Source organism: Antechinus flavipes, chromosome 1 (genome assembly GCF_016432865.1).
Source record: "Antechinus flavipes isolate AdamAnt ecotype Samford, QLD, Australia chromosome 1, AdamAnt_v2, whole genome shotgun sequence".
Lineage (NCBI taxonomy): Eukaryota > Metazoa > Chordata > Mammalia > Dasyuromorphia > Dasyuridae > Antechinus > Antechinus flavipes.
The window spans coordinates 85,763,106-85,781,518 of NC_067398.1; the positions used below are offsets into that span (position 1 = coordinate 85,763,106).

At 36.8% G+C, this 18,413-nt stretch overlaps 1 protein-coding gene across 1 annotated transcript in view; it reads right to left on the minus strand.

Moving 5' to 3' along the window:
- GRIN3A (glutamate ionotropic receptor NMDA type subunit 3A) overlaps positions 1 to 18,413 on the minus strand; it is a 210,801-nt gene that overhangs the window by 73,238 nt on the left and 119,150 nt on the right. Inside the window, exon 4 of the mRNA XM_051986557.1 lies at positions 4,807 to 4,952. Within this exon, the coding sequence (XP_051842517.1) occupies positions 4,807 to 4,952 (146 nt within the window). The remainder of the gene's footprint in view (positions 1 to 4,806; positions 4,953 to 18,413) is intronic.

The following is an 18,413-nucleotide window of genomic DNA, read 5'->3' on the forward strand; positions in this document are numbered from 1 at the left end:
ACATTTTTAGTTATGATTAATGTCAAAGCTGATTTCAGATTTACAAATGATACAATGACAGATTTGCAAGCAGATTTGCAAATGGCACAAAGTTGAAAGATAGTTATAATTTTAGATAATAGTATTGGGATCTCAAAAAACTAGACAGCCTACAATGACTGAGAAAATTTAGTAAAATTACTAATAAGAGGGAATATAAATCCTTGTAAGTAAATTTAATAATCAATTGCCCAAATAATAGATGGGAAACTTATGGATAGAGAGCAGGTTTTATTAAAAAACAAAAACAAAAAACAAAAAAAAACTGCCTGGGGCTTTAGGGGAATGTAACCCCAATGTAAGTCAAGATTGTGACATATAAACATCCCCCAAAAGAACTCTGTTATTAGAGGTATTAACAGAGGTATACTTTCCTGGATGAGAGAACTGACAATTCCACTGTTTAAGAAGTAAACTAGTAAGGAGGATGAGTAGGATGGTCAGAACAATAGAGACCATGACATAACAAGAATAAATTAAAGGCCCTGAGTATGTTTAGCTGAGAAAAAAGAAGACTTATGGGGGGAATATGCTATCTATCTTCAAGTGTTTGAAATGCTGTTACATGGAAGAATAATTAAGCATGTTTTGCTTAGGGGTTTGTTTAGCCACAAAGGACAGAACAAGAAGCAGTGGTGCCATCTGGAGAGGCAGATTTTGGCTCAATAGAATGAAAAACTTCTTCATAATTCAAACTATCTACCAGTGAAATATGTTTCAAGAAGTAGTCAATTTCCCATTATTGGAGATCTTTGAACAGTGGTTAGGTGAGTTATTCATGAGAATTATTGGAATTGAATATTGAAATATTGATTTGAAATATTAAGAATATTGGAAAGATGATACCTGATCAGGTACATGTTTAGTACATGACTTCTGAGGGTTTTTCCCCTCCATTTAGAGATTCAGTGATTCTTTGAAGCAAAGGATAGTTTGAAGGCATTGATGATATCACTGGGAGCTGAGGATTTATAGGAATTATATTAAATATAATGAAGGAAGGCCTAGATAGAATTTTGAATCCATTGAAAATCAACTTCCTCTACTTTCTGCATGCTTCCAGCCCTACATATACAATTTTAGGATGGGAAGTAAGGATGCCTGATTACTATACTGAATAAAGAGGAAAGATCTAGCTTTGTACATAGGTGCCTTAGCTTTGTGTATAGATGTGCAGCAAATTATTATAGGTAAGGTATTGTATAGGTACAATACAAGAGGTCATCCTATGTTTATCCAATGTGTGTACTTTACCTTTATGTGTGTATGTGTGTGTCCTAACTTATGGTGATAAATCCTGAGGTCAGGAGATAGTCATCCTAAATCTCTCTTGAACTTATAGATCCCTGAGATTTTTTTTTCAGATGAACCACTTACCTAGCTACAACACATCCATTTTGTGCTGTTTTGTAAGCTGTTTTTTGAACCCAAATGTGACATTCTGTATTTATTTCTCTTTGGCTTTTTCTTTTTTAGATTAGTATTTTACTCTGATGAGATCTTCTAAGATCTTTATTCAATCACTGTAGCTTCCAATTTGTAGTCATTTGCAGATTTGACAAGTATGCCATTCATGTATCCAATTATTAATAAAAATATTAAACAGAAAAGGGCTAACAAATTCTTAGAGGACACTGCACTGAGTTGACATCAATTCATTAATAACTACTCTATGGATCTGGTCATTCAACCAGTTTTGAGAGCACCCAAGTATACCTAGCCCAAAGCTTTCCACCTTGTCCCCAAGAATATTCCTCCTGTGTAGTAAGTGTCTTTTTGTGTGCATCAGTGCGTGGTCTATCTCTGTGTGTAAATATCCCAGCTCTGTGTTGAGTGTATCCTGACACTTTGCATGGATTTTCTCTTACTTGGAGTGTGTATGTGTATGTGTGTATGGGGGGGTCTGTTTGTGAGGGTCCTAGCTGCGTGAGCATCCTAGTTCTGTATGGGGGACTTCGTATTTACAAAGAGGTCTGGCTTGGGGAAGAATAGATGCCAGGCAGAATGGAAGAGAGGGGTCTAATCCTGTAGTAGAGCATCCTATCTCATGCATGGGCTGTTAGAATGTAGATAATGAAGCTTAGCTAATTTCTCAGCTGCTGCACAGCTGGGAACACAGCTGTGACTGGTATCTGGACCATTATCCCTCTGCCAGGGCAGGAGTCTTAGTTGGAGGAGAGAATCTAGAAGATGGGCAGAAGAAAACCTGCCTGGGTTTTTTATACACAGGAGAGAATTTTGATATTGATCTCCCAGGAGTGAAGATGATCAATGAATCTTAACTTTTTTATAGTCTTGCTTAACTAAAATCTCCAATTAAGTGATGCATATGCTATCCTTCAGTAGCATTCTGCATCAGTGTGTCAGTATGCCATGGAAGTGATCCTGAATTAATGTACATACCAGCTCTGGAAGTTCTTGTCAAGCTAGAAAAGTTTTGAGTACAGGCCTGCTGATGGATGAGGACCTGACAATTGGCTTCCTTAAATATGAAGATGCACATCACATGATGGATATTTTTTGGCTGCAACAATTCATGAAACCATCTGCTAGGATATGGATGGGCTGTTATTAGAGTTAGGGAAATGAGTATGCACAATGATAAAATCGTGGACTTTTTGAAGAATTAACATAAGTGAAACATCTGCAAGGAAGTACAAAGCTTAGAAAGATTATGACTGGCTACATTTGTATGTGAAAGGCAAGAATTTAAGACATAAAAGTTGTCATATAGGGCGATTATCTGGTAGCAACTTATTCATTCTTTTTGTTTTTACCTTTTCCTATCTATTCATTTACATGGGAGGCCCAGAAGATCTTGGGGGGCTCTAGGGAATCATGGTGTCTCAGACTCACACAGCTCTTTGAATTTCATTGCAAAGCAGTGTTTGAAATGATTTGAGGAAGAAAGCACAGTGACATTTAAGCAACTTATGATACTTAAAAGGATTTTCTAACCTGAAATCAGAGTTTTGTGATGACATGGATATGATTAGTAGGAAAAAGGGAATTCAAAAGACAGACTTGTCCATGTTGACTAAACTGTGTTCCACTGTAGCTTAACCTCTGGGACTAAGGCTGTGGGAGTTGGCAATTTTTTTTTTCTGCTCTAATTAGAGGGAAAGCTGTGTTTTGCTTTTTTCTTACTATTAGATGTTTGAGAGCTCTATCTCTGAAAAAGAGTTGTGGCTTAGTCTCTATGATCTAAGTTAAAAAATAGTTGACAAAGCCTACTCTTCTTAGGATCTCAGTTGAGGATTCCACTTGAAGTCCAGTAGGTAATGGTTATAAAAACAGTCCAGGATAGACTAATGTGAATAATAGCAGAGATGAGAGATGATACCTGGTGGAACAATGAAATGTTATTATCTAAGGACCTCAGCAGGCTTGCCACACATGTATGCAGGCCATACCTATATTTTCTGGACCTTTTTTGTATATGGGCACATGCATTCTCCATGTATGTTAGCTTTAATTTCCTCCCCTTCCACATGTGATCCTATGAATGTCCTTTCTTCTAACACTGATGACCTGTGAATTTATGGAAGATTGCCCAGAATTGTGTGAGGATCTTTTATTGCTACTTTTCTAAGTTATTTCATCAAATAACTGAATAGTAAAAATAAATACCATGAAAAAGATACTATAGTTTTCAGTGAATGGAGGCCAACAGAGAACTTAGAATCTGATTACATTTGTGAGAAAGTGTTCTTCAGCTGTTATACATCTTGTCTGATAAAGCAGTTGCTTGAAAACTGAAGTTTTTTTCCATTAGATCTGATTCCTGGTACATTGGATTAAAGTAAGAAGTATCTTACAAGAGCTTGAAAAATCCTTCTGGTGTCCACTAAGGAAACTGAGGAAAGAGCTATAATATATCATAGAGCATGGAATAATTATATAATTTCAATTTTAGCATTTTATCTCATTAACTCCAGAAACAAGAAGTTTGATAGATTTTACCAGTTAATCAAAGGCAAGTAAATGTGTGTCATTGTCTTAATCCCAGCAAGGAAGGAAGCACACTAATCATTCTGGCTACTTGCTTATCACTTATTGCATTGTCTTTTTTTTTTTTTTTTTTTTTTTTTTTTTTTTGCTAATGTCATCTAGGTACAATTTGCTCCCTTCTTAGCAGAAAAACCAAACCAGGAGATCCTTGGAGACTTTTTTCTCCTTTGAGTTCTATCAAGAAGCATGAAGGAGAGCAAATGAATTATGTTGCTATGGCCTGTTTTCTTCTAGTGGTTTCATATCAGGAAGATATTAAGTGGAATTAGGTGGAAGAAGGCATAAACACCCTTACTATATATCTTACTTCCACTTTATAGGGAAGCATAAGAATTTATTTTATCTTAGCAACAGCAGGCTTGCCTTGGGGTTGGTGATTTATCATGCAGTATTTCCTAGGGATATATTAGCCCCTTCCTGCATTTCCTTGTTTTGATCATTATGTTGCTCTGGCTTTCCCAAGTGGTGTCAGATCAACTTTTGTATTTTCCATCATCTGCTACTTTAAACAATACTTTTGTGCAAAGATAGTTCTAGCCTGAGATTAAGCAATCACCCACCAATCTAGGTTATGGAAATGCTTCTTCTCCCCACTGACAAACATGTGAGACACCAGTGAGCACAGAATACGTACCCAAAGCAGCTGATTTAAAAAGGCAGTAGGACATTTATAAATAGTGTGCAAAGTTTGTGTCAGTAGCTAAATGGCCTTTCCCTCAGTGATCACATTCAGGGCCTAGGCAAGCTGACACTCACTTCAAATACTCCACTCCATCTGGGGTGGCAGGTACATTGTACCTTCTCATATATTCATACATCTCCGGGAAGCTTTGTTTGACATAATCTTCAGCACTGCTCTCCCGAACTGTTCCAAATCGAAAGCCTTGAGAGGGATGATGAAGCTAAGAGAAAGAAAAACAAAGAAAAAGCAAGGCTGTACTCTCATTCTTGTAATTAGTTTCCAATATCCTCCTAATGCTTCACTTTTTGTAATTTAAAGAAAATATAAAAGTACAGTTGCCTATAAAACCACATACATAAATGCAGTCATATCTTAGCACTCACATCAGGCATCTTTCTTTTAAAGCATGACAACAAATGGAAAATTCAATGTAATCTCCCAGAACATTGGGAAAATCTGTCAGTCAGCATTTAAATAGGGGAATAGTAACCTTTGGTTGCCAGATTGAGTTGTATGGACAAGAGGTAACATTACCATATAATAACTGTAACAAGAATGATTTTGTGTGACTTACAGAATCAGTCTGTTTATTTGACAGGTACTATTTATATGTAGTATCAAACCTAAATCATTCTCTTAAATCTCTGCAGGCTGTATTTCTTTTTGAGTAGAAAGAACAATACAAATTTTCAAATAAGTGTTCCAATCTGTTATTACAAGGCACTTCCCAAAGCTATTGGTTTATAAATTAAAGCTGTGAAGGAACCTAATTTATATTTGTGGTATTTGATTGTTCTACTATATCTAAAGTAAATGTTTGATTTTGTGGCAAAAGGAGCTGTTTTCTTTAAGAAGTCAGGACATAAAATGCTGAGTTATTTACTCAGAGATGTACTTAAAGAGGATTAAGATCAAACTGTTGTGTTGGAGAAAGGTGGCCTGACACCAGATAACATGTACCTGAATTATAAAAGCAGATCAGAATCCTGGAGTAGGTAAACAGAAAACAAGAATGACAGAGTGAGGGCTGGGGAACCAAGTAAGAAGCTATAGCTTCTCTGGAAAACAGGAAAGAGAAATTAGGCCTATTGAGCCTAGCAAATAGTAAGGACAAACTAGTGTGGAATTTGATATTGGATTTTAACTATTTCACATCTGAGAATAAATTGAGATTAAAAGCAGACCTATGGAGTCAGATCAACAACAACAACAAAAACTAGAAACTGAGCAATTTTCACCTTGAATGAAACAATTTATAGTTTTTGCTTGGTCTTTTTTTGTCTTTATATATTTATTTTAAATGGTACTTCACATTTTATATTAATATTTTAATTTAAGGACTTACTGTTCAAAATGCATTTACTTTAAATTGGATATATTAAAGAATATGACTTTTTTTACCCTAAAATTTTCCCAAGCCTGAAGAAACTGCTAAGTATTATCCCAGTAAAACATGATTAATGTGCTGGTGGCAACTACCAGAGGCAAAATACCATTGTATCCCCTACAGGTATGTTGGTCAGCAGTCTGCTTGTTTCATTCAGCTTGCTCTGTGCTGACATTTAAGTTTTATCACAGGCCAGAGCTACTACATTCTCCCCTAATACTCCTGATTTAGCAATAATGTGAACTCATGGATTCTAATAAGTCCTAGAAGGAGCTAAACAACCTTAGACTATCCCTGGAACTCTTGAGCCACAATGGAAACATTGCAGTAATACTCATATAGCCAGTAAATTTAGTAAAGGCTTTTAAAATACTTGTTGATTGATGGAAATCAATATTCTTATAGCATCATGAGGACACATTTTAAAGAGTTTACAGCATGTATTATGAAATCCTATCAAATCTCTCTGGGATGAGAATTATCTCATAATTGAAAGGTAACTTACCTCTTTTATGTGAGTGGTGCTGCCTGTAGCTAGTAAAATAACATGAGATTCAGCCACCAAGAACAATTGAGAACCGTTTCCAGTACACTCATGAAGAAATCAGTTGGGTAGTTTGTGATTATCAAAGTGAAATATGCTTTTAGATATTTTTATATTCTCACTTATGCAAAAAAGGGGGGGCACACAGGATAATTTATAAAATATCAACCCATAGGTGTTTTTTTTTTTAAACAATTGAGAGGTACTTAGTAATTCATTATTGCCAGAATACTGCAACCTCCTATGATCCCCAAAGGTTTACTCCAGAATATGAAAAAGACTTAAAAGTGTTATTTTTTGGAAAAGTTTTGTTACTGCCTTTTGTTTTCCCCCAGTCATTTCTTCTCAAATTCTGCTATCTTGTTGCATTAAACTTTTTCTTTTAGTAAGGAAAAACATTTAAACAAACCAAACTAACACAGCATCTTTTGGAAAACAGTGCTCCCAATCAGCAATTTCTCTTCTGAGAAGAGGAAGAGGGTTTCCTTACGAGTTCAGGAGGTATTTTCCAGGACACAGCTATCTCTGACTTTGTGACACAGCATCCTTATCACTCAGGTCTATTATTTAATCTACGCCTGAGATCCAGAGCAGCTGGTACTGCCTAGCTCCCTAAGACAGACAAAACTCATGAGAATAAGAATAGACTCATAAGAGAAGCTGCTCAGTTCTCTAGACTCCTCAGAGCCTCATTATTCTATCACAAAGAGGTGTCCCCTCCTCTCCTTTCCTCTTTTCTGTCAACAGGTAGCTGTATAGTATTAATGACCTACTTAGAAATAGCAGCTTCAAAGCCTGGAGCTACCTTTGCTTTTGTAAGCTGGATACAGACCGTCTCAGAGGAGGAGAGAGACAGAGGTATTGCCAATAACTAACGGCTGCCTTCTTTCTGCTCTAGAGATGGATTGCTCTGCCTTTCTGATTGCTCTTATGTGTGTTCCTGACAGGGCTCCTTCTAGTGGATGGTTATTCACTTGGGAATTAGTAGAGATCTCTTCCAAGTCAAGATCTTAGCTCTCTTTAGCTGTCATTGTTCCCTTTCTATTATTGATAGAATAAATGTTGAGTGATATGAAAACTTCACGTAGACTCATTGGCATACATAAAATAATAATTTTATTTACTAAAGTTCCTTTGGGGTTTACAGTTCTAGGAAAAAAATTCTATTCAGTAGGTGAAGTTTCCCAAAAAGATGAAGTAGGATTTCTTTTCTCCTTTTATGGCCCAGATCTGTTCCATTTCCATACAGATACTCATAGGCTAAAAGGCATCAAGATTTTGAGAAAGGAGAGCCGTTAGAAATATAAATCACTAAAAATTTGGAAGAAGGAACATTTCATACTGCTCAGCATAGAGACAGCTTATTCAGAAATTTAAAGACTATTTTGTAAATTACCTAAACTTGACATACATACTTCATTTGCTAAAATGAGATATTTATATACTTCTTAGCACAGTACCTGGCATTTGGTAAGTACTTAATAAGCGCTTTGTTCTCTTCCCTCTCCTTTCGACATGGTAACAAATCACATTTCTTGTTACAGGAAGAAGAAAATCCTAAATGTGGATTCAATTCTCCTCTATGGTTTGCTTTCCTCTTCTCTCCTAATCGTTTTTTCCCTTCACTATTTTCTATTATAAATCTTCTAGTAGTTCTCTTTTTCTCCCTCATTGATTTTTACTTTATTTAGATTGCAAGTTCTTTGAGGGCAAAACTATCTTTTCCCTTTTTTTGCATGGCTAGCATTTAGCACAGTGCCTGATACTTACTTAAGAAGTCATAGACTACTGTGTTATGAAATGCTTGTGCAAAGGTTCATAAAAGACTTTGCTAAGCATATTTGTGACTAGAAAAGGAAGTTATTTATGCAGTGGGAATGATCCACAGTGACTGAAAGACTCTGGGATTATATTTGAACCTTTAGAATTTTCAAAGAACCAGAGTCTCCTACATTTTGGAGAGTGCCTCTCTGTAGAATACAATACTTTGTTGAGTATTAAACAGGATGAAAAAGGATGGTTTGTTTGTGATTTATACCAATGGAATTTATACCAATGGAAAGATTCCCTGTGCAGATGAGAATAGGACTTGGATCCAGGAGGCAATGGTACAAATCTCAGCTCCTTACCTCTTACCAGGTTCAATCTTTCCAACACTTATTCTCTCTGTATCTACTCCATCCCTCCTTCCAGTTTCTTTGCTATTGATTTGTGCTTAGTTTAGTCTAATTTACAGGGAATTGTTTACTTGGGTTTGTTTATTTATTTATTTCATCATCTGCTTCTGTTGCAATAAGACTAACAACATGTTTATATAGTGCTTTGAGACGTGGCTTAGAATTGGACAGAGATCTGGCTTCAGAGCCAAGACTTCCTGAGATTCAGCCATGTATCCAACATACACTGGTTCTCTGACCCCTGAACAAGTCACTTAACCTCTTAGTGCCCTTTGGCAATTGTCTAAAACTATAAATTGCAGAACAGGTTCTGAATCTGAAATGGCAAAGAGAATTTCCTTACTAGGGAGCTCTGTACACTAATGAAATTAAAAATGTGGAGCAAAAGTAAAAATAATCTTTTAAAGTTTACATCTATTATTTGAATTATTTCATTTGTTTCTCACAGCAACCCTGTACTCAGAAGACATTGTATGATGTGATAGAAACTTTGTGTGGAAAAAATCTTTGTAAACTTGCACAATAGGACAAGAGGCAGTAGTTATTTTAGGATATCTTATAAATCCATATTAATCATTTGTAACAGCATTTCTTTCATGAAAACCACTACTTTAGAGAGAATTTTTGCTGGATATTCTATGGATTATATAGGGGAGCAAAGGGTCAGATCGCTCTCTTGGGAAAATGGGGAAATTAAATTCCAACCTGGAATCATTCAAAGGTAAGTCCAAGGTCTAAATGCAATTGGTTCAGCAGTGAACAAAATTGTTTACAACCTAATGCTTTCTTGGCGCAAAATTAATTTGTTTTCTCCAGGTCAAATCTCTCACCTGTAAGGTAGTGGTAATAACACTTTTACTGCCTATCTCACAGAGCTGTTGTCAAGAGTATTGTAAACCTTAAAGCATTATGATAACAAGTACTATTCTCAGCAGATGTACCATTCATTATTAATTAGAATTTAGAAAAGTACAATCTTTGGTTATCACTGTATAACACCACCTCCATTAGAAGAAAATAGAGACAAAAACATGTATTAGAGGATTTGAATGCAGTGTCATTGATGACTAATTTATGAATACCTTCTCTGCTACTACCTGCTCCTTTTGTTTTCCTCAGTCACATCTACTGGGATTTGTTGTTTTCTTCTCTTATTCTGGAATCTGGACTATTCTTCTATCTACCAGAACAAGTTATCACTTGTAATTTTCAGAACCACTGCCTACTTTCTATTCAAATTCCACAAAACAGACCTCCTATGGAAAAAAAATGACAACAAAAAAATTATCTGTATTAGAATTTACATCAGTGCAGTGGCTGACTGATTCCATTGTCCTTATTGAAGGCCTTTGATAACATGATTGAAAACATCATGCTAAAAGTGCTTTATTAGGCTTATTTCACTCCATTGATGACTGAGAAAGCTCAAGAGCATCATCTATTGTCCAGAACCTGGGCAAGAATGCTGACTGGCCATATTGTTTGAATGCCAAATGTACGCTTACCAAAAAGATTATTTGATGGAGAACTCACACAGGGCAAGTGCTCAGAAGGTGCTCAGAAAAAGCAATACAAGGACACTCTTAGGGTCTCTTAAGGACTTTAGAATTGATTGTGTGACATGGGAAACACTGGCACAGGACGGCCTTCTCAGAGAAGGTGCTGTTCTTTCTGAGTGAAGCAGAATGGAATTAGCTCAGAAGAAGCGCGAGAGTCCAGCCCAAATATTCATACAGACTATTTGTGTTCGACTAGTGACAGAGCATTCCAAGCTCTTCTTGGTCTGATCAGCCACAGCTGGACACACTGTAACTTGACTCTAGTGTAGTGATGTCATTTTGGTCCTTTCAAGAAAGAAGGACAACCACCAATCTGGATTAAGGATGAATGAGCCCATATGCCTTTCACTTTTCTGGAGAGACGTAACTCTATTGGTATGTGTTGCCCATATTAACTCCAGAAAACATAGAATTGGTAGCCAAACAAAAATTAAATACATATGCTCATTCACAAAAATACAGCAAGCACAAAAGACCTAGGAGGCTAGTTCATTTGAGACCCTCAGTAAGTAATGGAAAAATTTTACTTCTTAGATTGTACACTGGTAGTTGGTTATTTTTTAGCAAACTCTGGGAGGAAGCAAAGACCATAGTTAAGTCCTCTGGCATCAGAAAAAAAAATGCTCCCCCTGTATGTAATTAATTTGCTATTCAGCTGAATTATCAGGTAAGAAATGGCCAGTGGCCCGTGGAAAATACACTTCCCTCTCTGGTTACCATAGAGCAGCGGGCATTGCAGATGGGGTTGGCAGTAATTTCACTGCAGAGCCCGCAGTCAGCAATTTGAGCCTGATTAAATCTAAATGAATGAAAATACTGAAAATTTATCTCCAGCTTCAGTGACATATTAAGCCTTTTGGCAAAAGCTCAAGTAGAGCTACCCAAATCCACATTATGCTGGGGCCTTATTATGGAGAAGTATTTAGCCTGAAGAAGATTGGGGTGGAGTTGGGGGTGGGGGTAATGATGTGATAACTGTCTTCCAAGTATTGGAAAGGCTGTCATATGGAAAAGGGATTATAGTTGTTCTCTTTGGCCCCAGAGGGGCCAGTGGGTGAAAATTGCAGAGAAGCAGATTTAGTTTTAATGTCAGGAAAGAACTTCCTAAAAATGAGAGCCATTCAAAAGTGAAGGAGCTGACTTAGGAAGTCCTCCCCTTTCTTTATTTAAACAAAGAGTATGAACATTGTTTAATGGGTGGAATATATAGAGGATTTCTTTTTCAGGTATGACTTGGGCTAAGTGACTTCTGAGATCTTTCCCAACTCTGTAATTTTATGATGGCATAATCTTGGTATAAAGGCAGATCTCTCTTGAACCTTCTCCAAAAGGGGAAAGAGAAGGGGAACGGGAAGGAATAAGTTTTTATATTTTTTATATAGTGCCTACTATGTGCCAGGCACTGAGCTAAATGCTTTATACATTTTTCTATTTGGTCCTATATATCTCTCATCCTCCAAAAAAGATTATTAACTGGAATAATAATAATAGCTCATTTATTAATATTACAAACCTTTTTCTCACAACAGCTATGTAAGGTAGATAGTATAAATATTATTATCCCCATTTTATAGATGAAGAAACTGAGTCTTAAAGAAGCTGAGTAATTTGCTCGAGGTTACAAAGCATGCTAGTATTAGAGTCAGTATTCTGAATCTCTACAAACACCCCATAGACTTTCCTCTTAGGACATTATAAAATGACCTCTGAGGACGATGGTATGCTAAGTATTCACTATGTATTTAATGCTACAAGAAAGTAAAATATGAGATGCTAGGTAGTAGATTCCTTCATATCTATCCCTATTTCTTGCCACCTAGACCTTCTGAGAGACATTTGGGGTGACATTGTTCTCTGTAGGCTGAAAAGTCAGTCTGAGGAGAAAGAACTTGAAAGGACCAGACAGTTCTCTTTTTGGCAATTGTGAGGAGTGAGAAGATGTACCTTTGACTGATAAGTAGTACAAACTTTGGTGCTTTCTCCTCAGTATTCATATCTTCCTTGTGGGGAACAGCATGGTGTCCACAATTTTGTGGTAGAGGTTAGAACCCAGATACCCAGTTGATGGGAAGGTCTACTCTGCTGCCATGGAACTTCTGTGTATCACACTGATCACCAAAGCAGGCATATGTTTTAGTCTCCTACATTGCCTACTTATAACTTAAGTGAATGAAAGCATGACTCATGATTTTGCTTCATACACAGAGTTCAATGATAAATGAATTAGTGGAACCTTCTCTTCAGCTAATTAGGTGTGTGACTTTTAGTAAGTCCCTTCTCCAATCTGAGCTTACATTTCCTCCTCTTTAAAATAAAAGGATTGAGCTACACCAGGGGTTCTTAACCTGGGATCTACTGGCCATCTGCTGATAGAATCAGGAGAGTCCATGAACTTTCATGGGAAAAAATACCATTTTTAAATTTCCTTTATAGAACTATGTATTTTATTTTATTCATTTAGAAATGCTTTTCTGAGACAGCAGTCATAGGACTTGCCAGCTTGTCAAAGGGATCTAATTCAATATCTTTAAATTTTCTTTGATATTCCATAATTCCACAATTCTACTTGTTAAAGTCTATGGTCTTTGGGTGATATATTATTATTATTTACTGTTGTCCAGCCATATAAGATAAAAGGGACTTAGCATATATGTATGTGTACACACACACACTCATATATATATATATATATATATATATATATAAAACTACATATGTACATGGGTAAATGTGTTTAAGGTTAAACCATATACTTGAATTTGGTCCACAGAAAACTGACAGTAAACTCTGATTCAAGATTTAAAAGTAATTAGAGTTAATCAAAAAATACTCAAGAACTTAACTGAATTGAGGACTAGTTAATTTTAAGACAAATCAATAAGTCTTATTGCTTTAAAAAAATAACTCAACCATAGTGTTTTCTCTTTACTTTCATTGTTTTTAAAATCACCATCTGTTAACTCAATAAGTGTTTACAAATAACATTTTTAACTCATCAAAAATGCCTTTCAAAATTTAACTTGTTTAAAAAAAGTCTCGCATCAACCTTTTCTCTGCATTGGACTACCTTTACTTATGCCTAAGTCTGCTTTATCAACTCAAAAATCTTCAGAGGCTCCATAGTGCATGTTCCAAGGATCTCTCTCTTCATCCATTTTGCTCTTGACACAGTGGACTTTTCTTAGCTCCCCAGAGAGATCTTGTGTTCTCATGCTATTCTTTCCTCTGGTCTCCTTCTTCTATTTTCAACAGTATATATTCAGTTGCTCTTATACTCCTCCCTTCCTTCCTTCCTTCCTTCCTTCCTTCCTTCCTTCCTTCCTTCCTTCCTTCCTTCCTTCCTTCCTTCCTTCCTTCCTTCCTTCCTTTCCTCCTTCCTTCTTTCCCTCCCTCCTTCCTTCCTTTCCTCCCTCCCTCCCTCCTTCCTTCCCTCCCTCTCTCCTTCCTTCCTTCCTTCCCTCCCTCCTTCCTTCCTTCTTCCCTCCCTTTTTCCTTCCCTCCTTTCCTCCTTCCTTCCCTCCATCCCTTCCTTCTTTCCCTTCTTCCTTCTCCCTCCCTCTTCCTTCCCTCCTTCCTTCCTTCCTTCCTTCCTTCCCTCCATCCTTTCCTTCTTTCCCTTCTTCCTTCTCCCCTCCTTCCTTCCTTCACCCCCTCCTTTCTTCCTTTCTTCCCCCTCCTTCCTTCCTTCTTCCCTTCCTTCCCCTTTTCCCTCTTCCTTCCTTCACCCCCTCCTCCTCTTTCTTCCTTCACCCCCTCTTCCTTTCCCCTTTCCTCGCCTTCCTTCCCCCCTCCTTCCTTTCCTTTTCTTTTCTTCCTTCCTTCCCCCTTCCTTTCTTCTTTCCCTCCCTCCTTCCCTCCCTTCTTCCTTCCTTCCTTTCTTCCTTTCTTTCTTCCTCCCTCTCTCTGTCCCTCCCTCCCTCCTTCCCCCTTCCCTCCTCCTTCCTTCCCTCCCCTTCTCCCCTCCTTCTTTCCCTCTTCCCCCTTCTTCCTTTCCCCCTTCCTTCCCCCTTCTTCCTTCCTTCCCTTCCTCCCTTCTTCCTTCCTTCCTTCCCTCCTTCCTTCCTTTCCTTCTTGCTTCCTTCCCTCCTTCCCCCCATCCCTCCCTCCTTCCTTCTTTCTTCCCAGGCAAAAATTCTGACAAAAGAAAAAGCATGCTGAGACTGGAGTATGTGTGTATGCTTACTTGAATTGCAATTGTAACTACTATGATTTGCCACAAATACTTTCAGTATTATTGTATATATGTTATTCAAACTTTCTCAGTCTGTTTCAGTTTTCTCATCTGTAAACTGGGGATAATGTCTGTACTTTCTAACTACACAATGAGGTGGAAGAAGTTATTTCAAGTGCCATAGAAGAATGAACAATTATAATGAATAATAACTTTAACAATTATAGTAATAACTCTAGTAGGGTTAAGAATCCCCAAGGCAGAACTACTGGGGATCAGATCTCTTTGGATATCTCCCCTGGGGTAGTGACATTTGATTTTTTTTTTTTGAGGCAGTTGGGGTTAAGTGACTTGCCCAGGGTCACAGGAAGTGTTAAGTCCTCCTGACTTCAGGTCTGGTGCTCTAACCACTGTGCCACCTAGCAGCCCCCAACATTTGGTATTCTTTCTGTTAACAACCTTCACTACTTCAGGACTGTTCCACCTATGGAACTTATTCATCCCCACAGGATTTTGAAACCTGGCTATAAAGGAGAGGTTTTACTCTGCTCAGCTTTGCAGACAAGCGCAACTTGGCTCTTTAAAATTTTTCAATTTTCAATCTTTAGTTTTTATGTATTCAAATTTTCTCTTAATATACCTAATCCCCCCAAGAGAAAGTCTGGGGAGAAGCCATGAATTATGGCTTTCAGGGGAATGAACATTGCAGTTAATGTTCCAAGACAGCTTTCATTATAATCCTCTTGTTTTCACATCCTCTTATTTATTTATTTATTTATTTATTTATTTTTGTAGCAGTGGGGGGAAGGGGACAGGGAGAATTTTCCTTTGAGCTTAAACTTTTCATAATGTGACTCAGCCCAAGATGGTTTTTTTTTAAATGAAAATAAAAACTCTTGTGTAGAATGTCATCAATTATTTTCAAGTTATTACAGATAAGAAACCAATTTTTTTTCACTCCAGTTCTACGTATTTTTGATTTGTGAAAATTCAAAATATGGATACCCATTCAAACTTTAGCCATCATGGATAGCATAGCTCGGGGATAACATCTGAGTATGCTTTTAGAGAATGATAACTATCTAGGTCATATCTTTCCCTCTTATGATGGATTAAAATATTCAGAACACAATTTTATTGATTAGCAATAGAATCATAAGACAGAGAATTTTTCAGTGTAAGAATTAAGATTATTAGACCTTTCAAAGATTGTAAATAGACTTGTTAGGAGGATTCTAGATCACTTGCAATAGACTTTAAAAATTATTGGTTTCACTTTTTGTGTTTTCTTCTCTTTTTATTTTCCAGTTTCATTTTTCTTTATTGGATAAAACCTAGGATTAATGAGATGCAAAATTTTGCCTGAAAATGTGGAACTTGACTTTAAATGCCACCTCTGATGGCTACTAGCTGTAATTGTGGGCAAATCATGTCACCTCCCCTGGCCAGTTCTCAATGGGGAGGTTAGTCTGATGGCCAATGAAGCCCCTTCAAGTTCAAGAGCAATGACTGAAAGAAATGCAGTGGTTCACAAGACAACATCTTACTTTGTTTTGTAGCACATCTCTACCTTCAAACACAAGCTCTTATTCCTCTGGGTCATGCTACTTGCAGTAGCACTGGGTTTGGAATCAGAGATATGAGTTTGAATTGTGTCTCAGCTGATTGCCAGAACAAGTGACTCAGAACAAGTTAGTTAGCAACTTTAGGCCTCAGTTCCTTCTTCTATAAATTCTATAAATTAGAACTTTATGTGGCCTTCTAACCCTCAATCATCACTTAACATATGATCCTAAGAACTGGAAGGTTATAAAGGATGAGCTTCAGTTATTGCCAACAAGAACAATAAGCAGATCCATCCATTAAAATCCACTTTGTATTTTTATTGATAAACCCATTTATATGTTAGTTTAACTGAGTCCTTAGCTGATTTCATCATGTTACTGTTTAATCTTAAACCCCTAATATGGAATATAAAATATGAAAATTTAAATGTATTTTTACTTAAACATGGACAATAGCGAACTTGATAAAAGCAGACTATGGCAGCACAAATCTATAATCCTAGCTACTGGGGAGATTGGGATTGGCAGACAGACCTCTGAAGTTTGGGAGTTCTGAATTGCACGTAGATCAGATATCTGTACTGTTTGGCATCTACATTATGAGCATCTGGGAGGGATGGGGGAGGTATCATGTTGCCTAAGGAGGGATGAATTGGTTCAGGTTGTACATAACAACTCAAAGCTCCATGCAGATCATTTAGGGGATTGGGCCATGAAATTTCTCTTCTGGATGAGTTTAAAAAAAAGTGGGCTACCATCAATATCTAACATGAGCCCTAGGAATACTTTTCTCTTCCCCAAACACAAGATCTTAATCTGGTTTTACACAATTTCCCAGAAGCATGTAGTTTTGTTTTCAGAAGGGTAAGACTTTATTCTAATAATTTAAATTTGCTTTGGAGCAACCTGTACTTCTATTTCCCAGAAAAACCAATAGTTCTTGGATGAATGGTTACATATTACCAAGTAGTTGTTCTTGCTAATGTTTATATGACTTTATTAGAGCACAAAAAATTTTGAAGGAAAAAAGATCTCACCAACAATCTCATTACTTCCACTATTCCTAGGTTCAAAATACTTGTTAAATATCATACATGACCTTGACTAGATGATTTTCTTTTTAACCAACACACCTTAGAGCTGCAATGGGCCAGAACTAATTTTCTCCAGTACTGTATCTGATGTTAAGTTTTCATAAAACTTGGTTATCCTCTGTGAGAGTCTGCAATATGTATTTTGATGTCACTAAACAGACATTGTGCTTGAACCCTGAGCAGTGTTCAACTCGATAGAAAATGTTTATCACCATGTTCTGGCACTTTCCATGAACCCTAAAAGGCTCTGGCATAGAATGTTAGCATTGGAAAGGGTTGTCTGGTTCAATCTTTTTTTTTATTTTTTATTAAAAAAATTTTTTTTTACACAAATGAAGCTCTTCCTTTCTGGTGCTTATGTTCCCCTATAGCACTTGACTGATACTGAGATTTCATTTCTTTTCTGTTCATCAGGTATCAGAGGTCTTGGAATTAAAATCAACCCTTTCACTTTAGAAATTTTAAAAAACAAACAAAAAAAAAGATAAGAGAAGAAGAAAAATACACTAACTTTGAAAAACTATCCCTTTATTTCCTTTAGGCCTCCACATAGTCTAACTTGCATAGTTTGATTAACTGAGGAAGAACAAATTCAGATCATGCTTTATGTGAAATTGCTTTAAAAGAGGATAAAATACTGAAATAATTTAATGCTGTACTGGCATCTAAGATCCAGTTTAAATGTTACCTCCCTCAAGAAGTTTTCCCTAGTCTTTCTCTAGCTGGACATTCTCTCTTTTTGGATGAGCACTACTATATTGTGTCTTTGTTTTTTAAACTAGCCTATTGATATGTGATGACAACATCATTATTTTAGAAATGACAGCACTTTGAGGTATCCTAAAATAGTTCTGAGGAATGCCCATTATTCAAGTTCTTTCCATCACTGTATGCTTTTGAAAAAGTATATATGTTGCTTATGCATTTCATGTCAATTGCATAAATGTGCATTACAAGTATTTTTTAATGTTATTGGGAAATAGTGCAGTGGATAGAACATGATTTAAAAAATTCTATTTGAGATCAGATATGAGTTAAAATGGGCAACGAGGTAGCACTCGAGCACTAGATGGTGCCACAGTGTACAGAGCACTGAACCTGGAGTCAGGAAGAGTCCTTGAGTTCAAATCTGGCTGCAGACACTTAGTAGCTGTGGGATCCTGGGCAAGTCACTTAACCCTGTG